Source organism: Echinops telfairi, unplaced genomic scaffold (assembly GCF_000313985.2).
Source record: "Echinops telfairi isolate 266 unplaced genomic scaffold, ASM31398v2 ScPeMD7_7467;HRSCAF=8505_1, whole genome shotgun sequence".
Classification (NCBI taxonomy): domain Eukaryota; kingdom Metazoa; phylum Chordata; class Mammalia; order Afrosoricida; family Tenrecidae; genus Echinops; species Echinops telfairi.
This window is the reverse complement of record NW_022111368.1, coordinates 43,088,259-43,105,184: the sequence shown is the minus strand read 5'-3', so window position 1 is coordinate 43,105,184 and position 16,926 is coordinate 43,088,259. Positions and strand designations below refer to the sequence as shown.

The 16,926-nt window shown below is 37.9% G+C and overlaps 1 protein-coding gene across 1 annotated transcript; it reads left to right on the top strand.

The window, feature by feature from the left end:
- The first annotated feature begins 11,831 nt into the window (after positions 1-11,831).
- KRCC1 (lysine rich coiled-coil 1) lies at positions 11,832-16,680 on the top strand. Its single transcript, XM_004707946.2, has 2 exons — positions 11,832-11,971; positions 15,301-16,680. The coding sequence occupies exon 2, from the start codon at positions 15,323-15,325 to the stop codon at positions 16,091-16,093; it is 771 nt and encodes a 256-aa protein (XP_004708003.1). The 5' UTR covers positions 11,832-11,971; positions 15,301-15,322; the 3' UTR covers positions 16,094-16,680.
- The last annotated feature ends 246 nt before the right edge of the window (positions 16,681-16,926 follow it).

The window sequence follows — 16,926 nt, the reverse complement described above, 5'->3', positions numbered from 1 at the left end:
CCTGGAGTCGCCGCCGTGCTGCGCGCCCGGGAAGCGGGGCGCCCGCTCCCAGGCGGCCGTGTGGAGCGAAAGGGGGCACTTTGCCTCCCGGAGAGGCCGAGTTTGAGAGCGAGAGGGGCGGCCCGCTGGAAGTTTGTGGCTCCGGAGTGTCAGGGAAAGGGGAAGGGGGCCTGAGGAGGACCTGAGACTGAAGGGACGGATTCCGAGGAGGCAGCCGGGCCCCAGACGGAGGATGGAGTCCACTTCCGCCCGGCGCAATGCAGCGTTCTTGACAAGTAGATCGTTAGGAGAGGTCGAGTTAGGGTGGGGGCGGGGGGAGTGGGAAGTCGATCGGAGCTTCGAAGTTGCAGCACCCCGACTCCACCCAGCCCCACCCCCACGCCCGGCGGACGGGGCGCAGGAGACATGCCCTGCTCTTCCCGAGCCCGTGGCCCTGTGGAAAGTAGCGCCTAAGTTTCCTAGGCCCCCCGACATCGTGGTCCGAGTTTTCGGGCGTATCCCCGTCTTCACGCTGAGCTGCCCACAGCCGGCTTTTCCCCACCCAAGCGCCAAGTTAGGGAGCGACGCTGGGAACACCTACAGGGGATCGATCCCACGAAAGGAAAACAGTTCGGCCTCTTCAGTTTCCTACACAATTTTTAATATTTGCTCTGCTGCCTTCTGTTAGCTCTGGTCTCCAGAGTGAAAGGTAGTGGAAGTCAGAGAACCATAGACTAGTAATTCCTGGAAGGATCATCAAAGAAAAGGCCAGTCCTACGGCTTTTGAGAGACATTATGTTCTCGTGTGCTCTCAATCTTTTGAACCTGAGGAATGGCGAAGCAGTACATCCAAATCTCTTAGCCCTCTATAGGCTAAGAGTGGTCTTCAGGAGGAGGCTTAGGAGCACATCCTCTTGTTGCAATGAATTTCTCAACTTCCTGGTTTAGTGAATGCCACTTATAAAGTACCTATAGAGTGCTAAGAGATTTGAATTTATTTTATAAATAACTGAAAATATGTTAACTCATAGTATTTTTAACATACGTCAAATACTTATCTGTAACAGATCAGTTAGGTAAGCAATTAAAACAGTAAGGGAACTGTGTTTGATTAGTTCATGGCATTACTGACATAATGGTTGGATAATTTCGTTGTGAGGGCAATCCTGGGCTTGCACTGCTAGATTTCTGTTACACATTTCCTGCCCCCAGTGGTGACAACAAATGTCCCCTGAGGGGCAAAATCACTACTGGACTACAACACCCCCAACCTCACAGATAACAAAATCCAAGGCCCAAAAGCCTACTCTGCTCAGTGTCACACAATAGAGAAACTCACACTAGAAACTGCCAGAGTTCTATTGCAGTGCACTTAGCAATGTTATGTGAATTGCCATCTTTTATGTCTTAAATCATTTACACATACTGAAAGACTTGAAGAAAAACAGAACCAAAAGCTGGGTCTGGCCAGTCATTTTCCTCCAGGAGCTGACTCCAAATCTTCTTTGGATCTGGCCTTAAGGGCCAAACTGGATTTCGGTTTTCACTCCTATAAACTGCTCAGGTTTACTTGCTGATGACTGGCATGCCGTTTCATAAAAACTAAAATCCAGGTTTTATTTATTTTAGAACAATTATACTAGCTTTAGTTTTAGTGTTTTTAGTCAGCCTGGACTAGTATGATTGTTCTAAAACCAAAATATTGCAAAGTGCAAGCCCAGGATTGCCCTCACAGCAAAATTATCCAACCATTATATCAGTAGTGCCGTGAACTAACCAAAGGTCCCTTACTGTTTTAGCTTGTGAACTGTGATTTTGCATTTCTGTATTGATATTCTTGACATGGCACAGCTATGTACTAGAATGGCAATTCATTAAAAAAATACAAACTTTAATCTTTGAGTTAGAATTGAGACTATTCAGTAGAATTTGAGAAACAAAATATTGTTAGCCCTCAGATTTCCCCTTGCCACTCTATTCAAGTAAATATCCTTCATTAATTGCTTACCTAACTGATCTGTTATGTGATAAAGTTTGATGTGTTTAAAATACCATGAGGAGTTAACATTTTCAGTTTGGTTATTTAAAAAAGCCTTAAATAATTATCAGCTATAATAGTGGGTAAACAAGAAAAGGGGGGAAGCTGTTGCTGGGTATTTTGTCAGTATCTTTACAACTTTAAAAAGACCGTGTTAACTGTTCCCACCAGAGGATAGCAAGGAATTATGCTAACAGTTGTTTAAAGTCCACTCACTCCCAGACCCTGTAAGACCTCTGACAGTGATTTGAAGAGCATCCTCTGATCCGTTTTCACCTATGGCTGTAGCACTCTTATGAAGCTCCCTCTTAATTTTAGGAGTGAGAAAATTTTAGTAAGGATTAGAAATTAGCAAGCACAGAAGTAGAAGCTAGAAAGATATAAATAGGGAATTGAGAAAGTAATAAAAAATAACTAAGCATTATATGAAAAGAAATTACATGCATAAAATTTGTAAGTGTGTCATAAGATTTGACAGGACACTTCAGTGAAGTTTCCCAAATATTTGGGGCCAATATAAACAATGTTCACCAAATAATGTTATTACTGAGTAATCAATAAATAAAAAAACCCTCAAGAGTAACAAAAGCTCTTACTCATTTTAAATGGACGCAATTTTAGAGTGAACCTTTTTTTTTTTAATCCTTTTAGGGGGAGCTCTTACAGATAATACATTCCATAGTTTTATCACCTCCAGCAATATTGTACAATTGCTACCACAATCAGTTTCAAACGTGAAAAACATTTCTGACTATTGAATTGTTAATTCATCTATATAGCAATTGCTATAAAATGCTTCTCTTTGTTTCCTGATATCAAAGGACCAAAAATCTAGCTCATAGTCCTCCTTACATTTATTCAGAAAACATAAGTACCAGATACTATACACTTGGTACTGAAGGTATATAGGTGAATTAGGCACAGTCCTTTTAAATAAGAGGAAGGGTGGGGTGTAGGGGTGGGGCAGACAGACTACCTCTGTTTCATATAAATCTATACTCTGCCCAAAACATCTTGTTTGCCACAAGCACAACAAAGCACGTGTAAATTCAATGTTGGCAGCTGGGGGGAGATGATTGATTCAGAGAAACATTAGGGATTATTTGTTTTTTCCTACCCACTGTCTTATGTGAAAATACCAAATGTGATCAAATGACTACCTTGTCACTGCTATATCACATATACAGGGTGTTTCCGAGAGTTCCCTTTCAGTAAACTTTTTGAGGCCCCCTCCCATATGTTTACCCCCTCCCTTAGTAGTTCCCATTTACTAACCTACCAGAAGAAACAGTATACATTTGATGGCTTTCTGATTCTGGATGTCTGCCTTTGGTGTAAGTATAACAAGTTTACAAAGGAATTTATTTCAGTGACTAGCTCATAGGTTCCCAGACTTAACTTGGTCTACTGTCCCCTTTTCAGAAACAACTTACTCAGTGCCTCCACCCAGCAATTAAAAACTTGTATTATAGCCCATAATCCAAAATAAAGTATTAATTATTTTTTGCACACACAATTGTTCAGCATCCCCCAGGGGTTGGTATCACCCACTTTGGGAAACTGGTCTAGCAAGTTAAGCAGTTAAAAATACTTAAGATTATTCACATGTAGAAACTTAGTTTAAATAAAGATAAATTGAATATTAAATGTTACATACTCCCAACTAATGTTAATACCTTTGTATTTGGCAACTGGAACTGTCATAGTAAGTACTTGGTTATTTTTGTGTTTATTGTATGAGGGGGCTTCAAAAGGTGCTTAGAAACATTCCGTTATCTTTTAATTCCATTTTTCCATGAACTTTTTTAAAAAAAAAACCCTTAGTGTGAGATGCCTATAACTTAGCACACTCAGGTTAAATAGTAATCCCATTTCATAAAATAACTACTTATAGCAAGGAATAACCACGATGTTGACAAGTGTAAAACTATTTTCTAGCATAGTTAAGATCCGTGAAAACTCCGTAAATGGAGTTTGACCTTCAGGAGCAAAAGGAATAACCAGCATGGTTTGGCAAAGATAAGAGAATCTAGTTTATAATTTAGTGCTGATACCTACTCTATAATTTAGTGCTGTGCTTTGCTTGATCTTTTCTAAGACAGGAAGGTTTCAAAAGATTGCAAAACTCCTCCCTAAGAACAGAAACAAGGCAATGATGCTCATGATCACCACTTCTATCCAGCAGTGTATTGGTGATCCTACCCTGTACTGTAGGACAAAGTTTGTAGCTAAAGAACAAATAAAAATATAATACAGATGGTATTATCTATGTTGAAAATCCTAAGGAATATACAAAAGACTTTTAGGACAATAACTTTAGCAAGGTCTCAAAATAGTCATCCAGAGTTAATATACAATCACATAAAATGCTTTATAAACTTAACAAAATAAACTGGAGACTAACATTGCTGAGAGAAATTAAAGAAGATGCAAATAATGGAGAGGTTTTTTAAAATGTTTTCTTCTTGAATTAGATCAAGAAATTTTTAGACCGTCTCATTCACTTAGTACATTTATAGGAGAAGAAAACATCTATTTACCCCTGAAACAACCTAACTGGAACCCTAGGTTTGCGCCCAAATTGTTGTTTTTTAAAGATTTAAAACATTTAAATAATGCTGTCAGTCAAATGTGCTATGAGATGTGAAGATTTTGTTAATATTTTCACTCAAATTCAGTTTATTTTGTAAACTTGAAACTTTAAAAAATGTTTCGTATTATGCAAAAGTTGAATTCCGGTTTTACAGTTTCTAGAATCAAATTCTTTGACAGGTATAGAATTGGGAAAATGAAATAGCTCTTAATATTTCATTAAGTTATATAAGAGGCTTTGGAAAGTTTGTGGGAAAGTGGAATTAAAAGGTAATAGAATTTTTCCAGAAACTTTGAAGCCCCTTGTCTGCTCTTTTCAGATGGTATTTGAACACAGTAGCTGAAGTACAGTTGTTTATCATTTTAACCGACACGCTACACATTTTTACTGAAGTATATGTAAAAGATCAAGCTTTGTACAACTATTGAATAACAACCTACAAAATTTCATTTGTCCAAAATAAAAGATTCCATATTCTTTCCCTTTCTACGATGATCTTGTACCTTCCTAAAACTAAATGAGTAGATAAATGGCATTGTTGATGTTCTCAGTTTGTGGTGTGTATGCAGTACAAAGAGGAACATCAGATTTACAACATTTGCTCCAAAAATTTTAGAGTACCTTTAAAAAGTATCGTAGATGAGTTTCAGTCACAAGACATGCTATATATTACCAGCAAAGAGTCCCTAGGTGTTCCTGCTTGATAGTATGTACTCTTAAGTATTAAGGTATGTCACATTGTAAAAATGTTAGTAGGAGATAAACTAAAGTCTTCAGCAGTGGTTTAAAATTAATCAGAAAAGATGAACCAAATCTAACTTTCTTTTTAAAAATTCTTCTAGATAGAAGTTAGCTTAAAAGAATTTGGTACTTTAAAAAAAAAAAAAGAAGAATTTGGTATTCCTGTGGGCCACCCCTGCCCTGCTTACTCAAAACCTGTCTTGATTGGACTTTTGTAGATAAACTCCTGCATAACAATAAAATATTTCTTCCATATAGCACTTACTATGTGTCATGCACTTTACATACACCATACCCACCTTTAAGTCTCACAAGCACCCCAAAAATTCCAGGTATGTGTTAGATGTACCCATATTTTAAAGACAAGGAATTTTGAGACACACAGGCTGCACAGTAAGGGGAGAACAATCAGAGTCCCAAGACCTGCCTCCAAGGAACAAAGTGGTAATGAAGGTTATAGGACAGGCAGAACCATCTGGAGGTCTTGGCCTTTGTTAAGTGAATGATCTCTCTGGAAATAGTGACAACAGTTTAAAACCTTATAAAAGAGGAAAAGAGCAACAAACCTAACCTACCCTTGAGTCGATTCTGATTTAAATAGACTCCACATAGGTTTTTAAGGCTGTGAATCAAACCAGCTGGTGGGTTTGGACCACAGATCTGTGTTTAGCAGTCCAATGCTTACTCAGCAGTGCTACCAATGCAAGTTTATCAGTATTAGGTGAGATTCATCTGTTTCCACCAAAATTTGTTTTTAAGGCCCTACTATATAAGGTGCCTTTGTGGCACATTGGTTAGATTACTAATTGAAAGCTTGGTGATTCAAACAGAAGTTGCTCCACAGGATAAAAGACTTGGTGATCTGCTCCCATAAAGATTATAGCCTTAAAAAAAATTATTCCAGCCTAGAACAGTTTCGCTCCATCCTATAAAGTTTGGAATGGATGAGTTGGAATGGAGTAGACAGCACACAACAATAATACATGTTACTAAGGTGCCCTTTACTTAAACTGACAAGTGTATAATCCAAGTGAGTTTTTAGAAAGATGTATACCTGTTGCAATCCTATAGAACAGAGTAGAACTGCTCCTTTGGATTTTGAGACTATTTATCAGAAAAGAAAGCCTTGTCTTCCTCCTGCAGACTGGTGGGTTTGAACCACTGCCGACCTTTCAGTTATCAGCGCAACAGCCTACTGTGCCACTATTGCTTCTTTGACGTGTGCTCCCACAAAATCACCCTCAGGAGCAAAATACTAAATATTTCCTATCAACCCCAAAAGTTTCACCATGCCCCTTTACAATCCATCACCATGCCCCTTTACAATCCATCCCTGCCTTTACCCCTTTCCGCAACCAGCCATAGATCTGTTTTGGTTATTATAAGGTAGTTCTATAAATTTATATAAATGAAATCATACAGTAGATACATGTCTGACTCCTTTCACAAAGTGTTGATCTTGAGTGACCTTGAGAGATGCTATGTGTATTATAGTTTCTTTTTATTGTTATTAGGAGCCCAAGTGGCATAGTAGGTTACTAACCCCAAGGACAGCAGTTCTCCAGGAGAAAAATGAGGTATTTCTATTCCTTTAAAAAGTTGCAGTCTCTGAAACCCTATATAAAGTTGAGTCAGAATCAACATAATGACAGTGCATTTGATTTCTTGTTTTGAGTGAAAGTATCGTATAGTGGTTTTAATTCACATATATTTGATGTCTAGTGATATTGAACATTTTTTTTTCTTTTGTCCATTTGTGTTTTCTGAAATACTGGTTCAATTGCTTGCCATTTTAAATTGGGTTCTCGTGTTACTGAGTCTTGAAAAGCTCTCTATTCTAGATATCTCTTTGTCTTATACAAAATTTGTAGAGCATTTCTCCCAGTCTGTGGTTTACTTTTCATTTGCTTAACGGACACATGTAAAACCTGTAGATGAGATTATCTTTGGGTTCTCACAAGCAGAAAAAATAGATTCCAGAATGCAGACTGAGAAGCTTTATATCAGTTAGAAAGGCAGCCTGGCATTATAATTCATCACAGATTCTAGAGCTGTTGCTAACTGTGCCCCTTAATCTTACTGTGCTTTAATTTCTTCTTGTAGCAAATATGGATCATAATAGTACCTCTCAGGGTTGCTATAAAGATAAAATTAGTTGCTACTCAAAAATGGTTGGTGGGTTTGGGGTGGATATAAGTGTGTAAAACAGCCAATGCTGCGTAGTTGTTACAGATCAGATTATTAATAGATGGCTTGTGGTTCTGATACTTTGCACTGAACATGACAGTGTGTGCTATTAAAGGCACAAGTCATGCCAGCTTTATTTTCTTCTTTGGAAGATCTACTCAGAGAAATGTTGTGTGCCCATACTTCATTGAAGATACTCTTGACTCACGGGGATTTTAGAATACTCAGCTGTGTGCCAGGAGAGACTTAAAGTTAGCAACATATCTTTTAGGGATTATTTTGTTCAAAGATGAAACAAAGGTATTTTACACGGAAGTGAATGTTTGGGGAATCGAGTTCAAGAAGCTCGGATTTTAAAGGCCTTAGCACTCAGTAGGCATTCAGTCAATGGTCATCATTTTTCTTAGCGGTCCTTTCCTACAATACCCACCACAGCACCTTTTCGAATCAAAGCCTAATCATTAGGGATAAAGTTTAATAAAGCCTAAAGGCATGGACAACTTGAGCTGGGTAGTATATGAGAAATGAGCAATGAAGCTATAGCGAACATAAAGTTAAAATTAGCAGGATTTCCTAGAAGAAGAAATGGCTGAGATTTTGAGTTTAGGAATACAATAAAATTAAATCCAGAAAAATAAAGGAGGAACTCTCTGGGCAAAGGAAATAAAGGTGGCCTCAAGTTTCCAACCATGTCAGTTTAGAGCATTGACTATTAAAAACAGGAAATCTAGTATTAAAAGTTGAACTGGATGAAAATAATTATCTTAAGGTATCTTGTACCTCTAATTGATAGTCTTCATCTCCTTAAACTTTCCATCTGTGGTGTGTTTCAGTAGTCAAAGAAAGACATCATTTGCCTTCTAATAACAAAACTTAATAGAAGACCCAGTATCACACCACGGTAGTCAGGTGTATATTTTCAAGTTTAGTATAAAGATATATCCAATACAACTTTTACATTAAAATTTTATGGCATTATAAACTTTTTGTGTATGCAAACACTAAATACAAATGCGTAGAGTACAAAATTAAATGTTCTCTTTTTTCTAACCCTATTTCTGAAAAAACAGCTGTATATATGTTTTTTAGATTTTTTTTTCCCTATAGCTGATGAACTAATACTCAAGATCATACTGTCGGATAGATACACACAAATCAGAAATATTACATAGTATCAAACTTTACTATTTAGGGCAAGGATACAGGCAATCAAGCTCAAATGAAGCAGAGATAGATTTCTGATATGTCAAAGATGTCCCTGACCCCGTACCCCACCCCCCAAATAAGGATGATTAAGTGGCATTTACGGGAATCTTTAAAAATCAGGAGTGTTTAAATTATGAAACACACTCGTTTTTTTTAGCCCAGAGAGTAGTATAGTTTATGGGACACCCTTCAGGAATCTACGCCTTATATTCTGGATGTTTGCTGTCAGTAATACATCTTCCATTCTTCTGTCAGTTTGTCATACTGTGGTGACTTTTGACTTCCACAATGATGCTAGAAGCTCTGCCACTGATACTTGCAATCCCTGTAGGATCACCCAGGGCAGATAGACTTCAGTGGGAGTGTCCAGACTAAGAGAAAGTAGGAAGAAAGTTCCAGCAAATTACTTTTCTAAATAGCCAATAAAGCCTCAGACTCACAACAGAGTACTATCCACTACAGTGTTGGAAGATGAGCCCCCTAGGTGAGGTGGTGTTCAAATACACTGGCTGCAGCAATGGACTTGAGTGCAATAATGACCATGAACATGGCACAGGATCAGGCAGTGTGTCATTCTGTTATATATGAGTGGTCCTGAGTCAGAGCCAACTCAATGGCAGCTAATGAGAATCCTTAACCAGATGCATCTTGCTAAGGGCATTTGAAAGATAAAATCTCTTCCTCCTGGCTTATGTCATTTTATTCTTTACCCAGGGATCCAGAGATTACCGGCCTTCCAGTGTCCTCCTTGCCCAGTAAGAGTGAATTACAGGCCAGCATCTTTAACTCCCTCCTGACAGTAAATCCAGTTGTACCAGTAAACTTCACAACGTTCATAAGATAATAAAAGATGAGTTATTCCATGAACTTTTTGAAGTCATATATACACATACACACACACTTGGTTTTGTATATTGGGTTTGTAGTAATTTAAAATTAAGTTCTATAATTGGAAGAACAGTAGCTGAATAAAGAGAGTTCCATATTTCTCCACAATACATATGACTCCTATTCATTCATTTAATGGCTGAATTGAAAGTAAAAATTTGATGTGTGATTTAGCATCCTATTTATAAACAGGCAAAGTTTATAAAATAGGTTTTAACTATTAAGGATATTGGATAGAAGTATAGACCCCAGTGTAAAGGCAGAGATCTCTGTATAGATTATTGTGGTGTGGGGCATTTTTTAGGAGAATTTCTAGAAGTTACTGTTTGAATATGACTGTAGCTTGAGGGGCTTTTCTAAGTCTTAGTGAGATGGCTGTGGTCTTGTTTGTGCCCACCGTGGAAAGCAGTGGCCCACCACAAGTAAAGATGGCTTGTGGTTCCACCATGTGATTCTCATATAGCATTGGTGATGTCACTAGAAGCATTTGACAATAGATCTCACTTCTGAAATGGTCTACTAATATAAAACACAAAATGCCAAGGCTTGATTTATCTCATCCTATAAATATTGGTATCCCAGATCATTTCCAAATTAGTCACCTACCCTGATGGCTTAGTGAGGTTATGCATTAGACTGATAAACCACAAGGTCAGCAGTTCAAAACCACCAACCACTCCTCAGGAGAAAGATGGGGCTTTCTGTTGCCTTAAAGAATTACATTCTCAGAAACCCACAGGGCCTGTTCTACTCTGTCTCATAGGGTTACTATGAGTCGGAATTGACTGATGGCAGTGAGTTTGGGTTTGAGTGCCCTCCCTACCTTTTTTTAGGCTTATGCTGTGTATATCTCTATAGTAAATATTAGTGATTGCCTCTCCAATTTTCTTTCCTATATGGTTGTGCCTCTCATTTCTGTATCATTCCTATACTACTACAATGGTGCCTTGAGAAAGACCAGTAGTCTTTCCCCACAGTGCTTTTCATACTCTGAGACCTGGATGAGCTGTTTTTCCCATGCTAATTTTACTGGCAACATTATTTTAGTTTTTAAGTGGTTGAGATTCAAGTACTGTAATTACAGTCGTGTTGACCTTGGATTGAGAGAGCAAGTCTCAGTTTCACCATCAATACTATGAAGCCACTTTAGTCGTGAAACCCTCACTGAGTAGATTTCATTAACTTGAAGATTGAAAGTGTTCTCTTGCCATAGCTGTGAGAATTAAGGGAGATCTTTTACTCCAGAGCCCAAAGATCAAGGGGAAGGGATTGTGAGATTATAAAGTAGTATTCAATGAGGAAAATACATGCAAATTCAAAACAATAGAAATTCCTAATAAGAATACTCAGATAATACTAGCTTCTCAGGTGCACCTATGTTTTGGTTATTCTTTGTGATTGGTTATACATTAATAGCTCTAACTCATAAGCATATTAATTTCCATACTTAAAAGAACTTTGAGATAAGTGGTGAAAAGCTGTTGGAAAGATCCATGACGTACGCCAGGAGGGACCCAGGTGCTTTTCCTTCCTCAAGATCCCCTCATGTTCCATGACTTTGAACTCCAGCCATGCCATTTTTACTCCAGCAACAGCAGAGGAGCCCTCCTGGAAGTCGTCCTACACAGCACTTCACTATTTTGATTATTGGCCAGGCTTTATTTACATGAGCACATCTTGCTTTAAGAAAGGCTAGAAACTGGAGTGTTTTAACTGGGCACATTGCCCAAGGTTTATTAATAAGGAAAAAGGGAATCTGTCATCTTGGTAGTTTCTGTCCTACACAGGAACATAAAGAAGCATTCGCTTCAAGATTGTGGCATTATTCTGCTGAAGCTGATACTTTAATTTGAAAGCAGGTAAAACTCTCATCTGAAACACTTGATTCTTTGACTAAAACGCATGGGTGCTCGCCATCTTGCAATTCAGAGGTGTAAGTTTAGGGTCCCTTTTTTTATATATATAAATATGTACTTTATGTATATAAATAATGTATTTTCCTGAGGTAAAAACAAGCTTAAAAAGTTAGACTTTCATTTTCAAATTTATGAAAAGCAAAGTAGTGAGAAAGTAAAAATGAATTTTGTGACTCCAGATGATTGCTCTATATTGTTGTAATTCTAAATTTTGAGTTGTTTAATCTCTATAACAATACTGTGCTTGATTTCAGGAGAATGAAAGTGGATTGTTGCACAAAAGTCGATTTTAAAATTTCTGCGTCATAATTTTTATTTCCCCAGTTGCACACACTTATTGTCTGGGAGTTTATACAGAAAAACTGGAGCCATTAATGAGTAAATATGATGACATTTCTCCACCGAGTTCTCAGCTTGATAAGGGTAAGGCTCCCTTCACCTCTTTATTGAACTCTGCCAACCACTTTGAATTGGGGAAACTTTCACTTGGAAGCATTAACGTGACTGTTCAGTCTTCAGTTTGATAAATTCAGTTTACAGCAAGTGATTTTCTATACTTACTGTACTAGTTAGGCCTGTTTCTAATCAGATCATAAAATAGCTCCCACCCCCTTGACAGCGGTCCCAGTCCTTTTACTATTGAATACTTCCCATCACATTATCTCAAATATTTTTGGATCAATGTCTTGACCATAGTATTGTCACAGATAGACAAAGCCCCTACAGCTCCTTTTGGCAGTTTATGAACATCCAGAAAGGGTACCACATCCCCACCAGTGAGGTTCCCAAGGACAAAGTGAAGTAAAAGCCACTGACCCCTCCCTCCTTCCAGTGCATTTGGATACACCCTGGAAACTGCAACTCCTATTTTGAAATGTAGGAAACCCTAACTTAGTCTGTATGGTGCTTGAAAAATAATACGATAGTAGCTCTGGATGAGTAATTTACCAGAGCGCTGCAAACTTTGTCACTTTGGAAATTAGCTCTGGCATGGAGCATGGCATCTTCGCTTCATTGCCATTCCATCTCAAAAGTAGCAGCCCTGCCATGGAACCATCATTCCATTTGTCAATGAAACAAGAATGACCGGGGAAATATTTTTAACATCTTCATTGAAATATAAATATATAACATTGGCCAATTTAAAATGTATAACCCATAGAGTTTTATTATAGCCACTTAGCTGTGCAATCACCATAATCTGAATTTATGACTCCAGAAGGAAAGTCCATATCCATTAGCAATCTCTCCATTTCCCCTGTACCCTCACTTCCCCCAGTCCTAGCTAGTCCGTCTACTTTCTGCCTCTGTAGATAGCCTATCAGGCATTCAAACACAAAATGTCAAGGCTTGATTTCTTATCTCAGCCTTTTAATATTGGTATCCCACATCATTTCCAAATTAGTCACCTACCCTGATGGCACCCATCTCAGTGCTTTCACGATTTAATCCTGCCGATCCTGTTGGCTCAGATGGACTCAGATGCATACAGTGTTTGGTCTTTTGGGACTCCTTTCACTTGGCATGTTTTCAAGGTTCGTGTATCATTAAGTCATTCTTTTCTGTTGCTGAGTAATATTCTATTACATTAGTATAGAATATTCATCAGTTTGGTGAACATTTGAGTTTCTACTGTTTTCTATTATGGCTAATGCTTCTGTGAACTTCCAGATTTTTGCATAGACATAGGGTTTCACTTCTCATGTATGAGGTAGCTTCAATGGAAAGTTAAGGAGAAAAATTCACTAACTTTTCAGTTTGTTTTTTTCATGGACTTTTTTTTTTTTTCATGGACTTTTTAAAGCCCTCTGTATATACCCAAGAAATCATCTCACAATCAAGATTGTAGATGTATCGATCACCCCCCCTACCCCCCAAGTTTCTTTATTTCCTTTATTCCTCCAACTCTCCTTACCCTTATCCCAAAGCAACCATTGTTACTCTACATTAGTTTAGTTTGAATTTTCTGGGGGTTTATGTAAATGATTTCATACAGTAAATAGGGAGTTTTTTGTTAGGCTCCTTTCACTTAGCATAATTTTGAGATTCATCCATATTGAATTATCAGTAGTACATTTCTTTTTCGGTTGGTAATGTTCCAGTGTAATGACTATACCACAACGTGGTTGATTCATTGAGCTGTTAATTGACAGTCTAGGCTATTAAAAACTGCTGTGAGCCTTTGTGTGCAAATCTTTATATGAGCGTATATTTATTCTCTTTGGGTAAATACCTAAGAGTAGAATGACTAGATCATTGTAGGTGTATGTTTAACTTTTTAACAAACCAAACTATTTGCCAAGTGGTTGAGCCATTTTATATTCCCACCTTCAATGGGAGATTGCTCCACATCCTCACCATCACCTGGTATATCAGTCTTTAATTTCAGTCAAATGGATTCATCGTGATAGCTCATTATGGTAGGTATTTCATTAACTCACTTGATTGACCATTTTTCTGTGCTTATGGACCATTTGTATATATTTGTAGGCGTATACAGATCTTTTGCCCATATTTAATCAAAGCATAGTATTTTCTATACATCATTTTAGTTAGAATTAGATACTATTTAAGGAGCTAAATTTTTTGATTCACTAAATTAGGCTTTATTTTGAACTTTTTAATCTCAAGATTCTAGAAAGATAAATTATCACTGTGTTTATAGAGTTCACAATCAGGCTTGATTTGTTTCTGTAAAGAGGAAGAATCTTCCCTTTCATTTGAGTTGTGCTTCTTTCTTAGTTTTGGTTTGGTGGTAACATAGATCACCAGAAATTTCTAGGATATTATCATCATGATAAATACAACTTCTGCTGTGTTTATGCTTATGCAAGATTTGAAGTAGGGGAAAGAAATCAGAATTAGGCCCACCCCCTCCCAACTTACTCCCTGCCAAAGAGATAAACAACTGTATCTACTCTAAATTCATCTGAAACTCCCTACATTAGTCCTTCCTGCTCTCAACCTTCATTTCTTCCCTTAGCCCTGTTACTATCACTTCTGTAGTAGAGAGAGCACAAACGAGGACATTCTAGAATGTTCATTCACCAATTAGAATGAAATCCGAGCCCTATACAAAAGATCCAGAACTCTGTTCTCTCATTTTCCCTCATACCCTCGACCTAAGAGTAGTTTCACCTCATAGCTGAATCTCTAACTCTGCCCAGCATTTCCCACTGTTTCATAATCCTTTTATTACTAAGCCTTACTGTACTCTAGTCAGGTGAGTATATATGTTAATTTTATTTTGCTTGAGTAAAGATTTTAAAGATCAAATTCTCTACACTCCTGTCTCTTTCCCTTTGAAAACAAAATACAAAAGAACTACTTAAATCAGAATGTTAGAAATTATGTGAACATTGAGACCAGGTCACACCCCATGAAAGAGTGGCCCTGTCCATCTCTGCATGCCTTACATTTTTACCTCAAGGGGAGCATCCAGCATGTCAAAACCAAAACCCTCACCGCCATCAAGTCCATGCCAACTCTCTTCTATCTGTCCATTTCCCTCTCTGCATCCCACTTCTTAAGATGGGTTTTGGTATTCATATTTTAAATAAACCTGCTTGGCAGATCTTTGGCCATCTCTGATGCTGCTTTTAGGCATATGAGGTCATAATACTTCACTTTTATGCTGAAGTTGGTTTTTAAATTTGAACTGCTTTGGTTTTGGTTTTTGAAGCTCTTTTAATGAGCAGAGGAAATATCCAGAATAATCTCTTAAGAAGGATTTTCCCCCGTCTTCTCCACAGAGAATCCCTTGTTGTGAACTTAATGAAGCATTCGAAGACGACATATGACTCTTTCCAAGACGAACTTGAAGATTATATAAAAGTGCAAAAAGCCAGAGGCTTAGAGCCAAAGACTTGTTTCCGAAAGATGAGAGAGGACTATTTGGAAACCTTTGGGTACAAAGAAGAGGTTGATTTCAGACCCAGATACAGAATGTCTAATCAGACACTCCCATCTGAGGCTATGCAGATTTATCCAAGGTCATACAGTAGTCCACAAACATTGGAAAGCCGGTTACCTCAGAGGCTCCCAGCTCATGAGAGCAGACTGAGATTAGACTCTCCTGGCTACTGTCAACTGACCCAGGACTATTCTTCAGAAAAAACAGGACCCTTGGGCATCGGTCAGCAAGAATATAACTGTGGCTCATATAGTGGAGAATCCGGAGTTTTCAAGTACCTTTCCTCAGAAACCAGTACTGGCGCCCATCAAGCCAGTCATAAGCAGATACACCAGAAGAGAAAGCGGCACCTTGAGGAAGGCGGAGAAAAACCCGAGGAGGTGCGGCCCAAGCACAAGAAGAAAAAAGGTTGTGAGGAAGCAGATTCAGACAAACATCCGAGCATCCAAAGGAGGAAAACAGAGGTGGAAACAGTTAGTGTCAGTTCAGAAAAGCCTAAGAGTCGAAAGGAGAAAAAGAGAGAAGTATCCTCTAAGAAGGAGGAGCGTAAGCGGAGAAAAGAGAAAAAGGGTCAAGGCGAAGAAAGGACGGAGGAGGAAATGCTGTGGGACCAGTCCATCCTTGGATTTTGAAATCACATGGTTGGTTCTCCGAAGATTGAATTGAACAGAAACTTGTTGAGTAGCTTGGTGTTATGGGTTTCATGTTCATATCACTTTTCTTACATGCACAGGTATTTTAATCTCTAACAAAGACCAGTTGAATGGAAAGAGTTTAGTATGCTTACTCTCCAACACGGAAATTACTTTTCCTTACTTTCTGAAAGCATCTTTACATTTTTCTTATGTATAATGTAATTTCCCTTAATGATAATGACTCTGCTTTTATCCAACAAGTTGCTGATAGTAGAGTTATTTTCCCTTGGAAAATTGTTTGAAATTGGAGGATTAATAAGCTTTGCAGAATCTATTTCTTGGTTGGGGTTGCTTTGGTTTTAGTGGGAGACTTTTATGTTTGTTGGTTTTCTCTATGAGCAATTTAGATTTTTTTTCCTTGTTAGTGCTAACATGTATATTCTAGGTTGGAAATTGGAAAGTTAAACCTATTACAATAATAAGCTTAGATTTAAATATGGTTTTAAAAGTTCTAAGAGTTCTGATACAAAATCAGCTTATATTCTGTACTTGTTTATAATAAAGTGTTCTAATTTCCACATGTTGATCTGTGTCAATGATCTGTTCCCGCTCAGTGATGAGTTTATGTTTGTGTGGAATAGCCACAATTGAGCAGTTTTACTTAACATGCAAGATATTTTGAGTAAGTTGACTTTACAGTTCTAAGAATTCCCTTTCTTGTACATTGTATTGATTCAAACTTGAACCTAGTTTTCAAAATAGAGATTTTGACTGACCACAATGTTGTTTGTTTGTTTGTTTGTTTGTTTGTTTGTTTTTTTCAAGTAAGG

Bases quoted from the DNA above. Each gene is read 5' to 3' on its own strand.
- KRCC1 (XM_004707946.2), top strand. From the start codon at position 15,323: ATGAAGCATTCGAAGACGACATATGACTCTTTCCAAGACGAACTTGAA.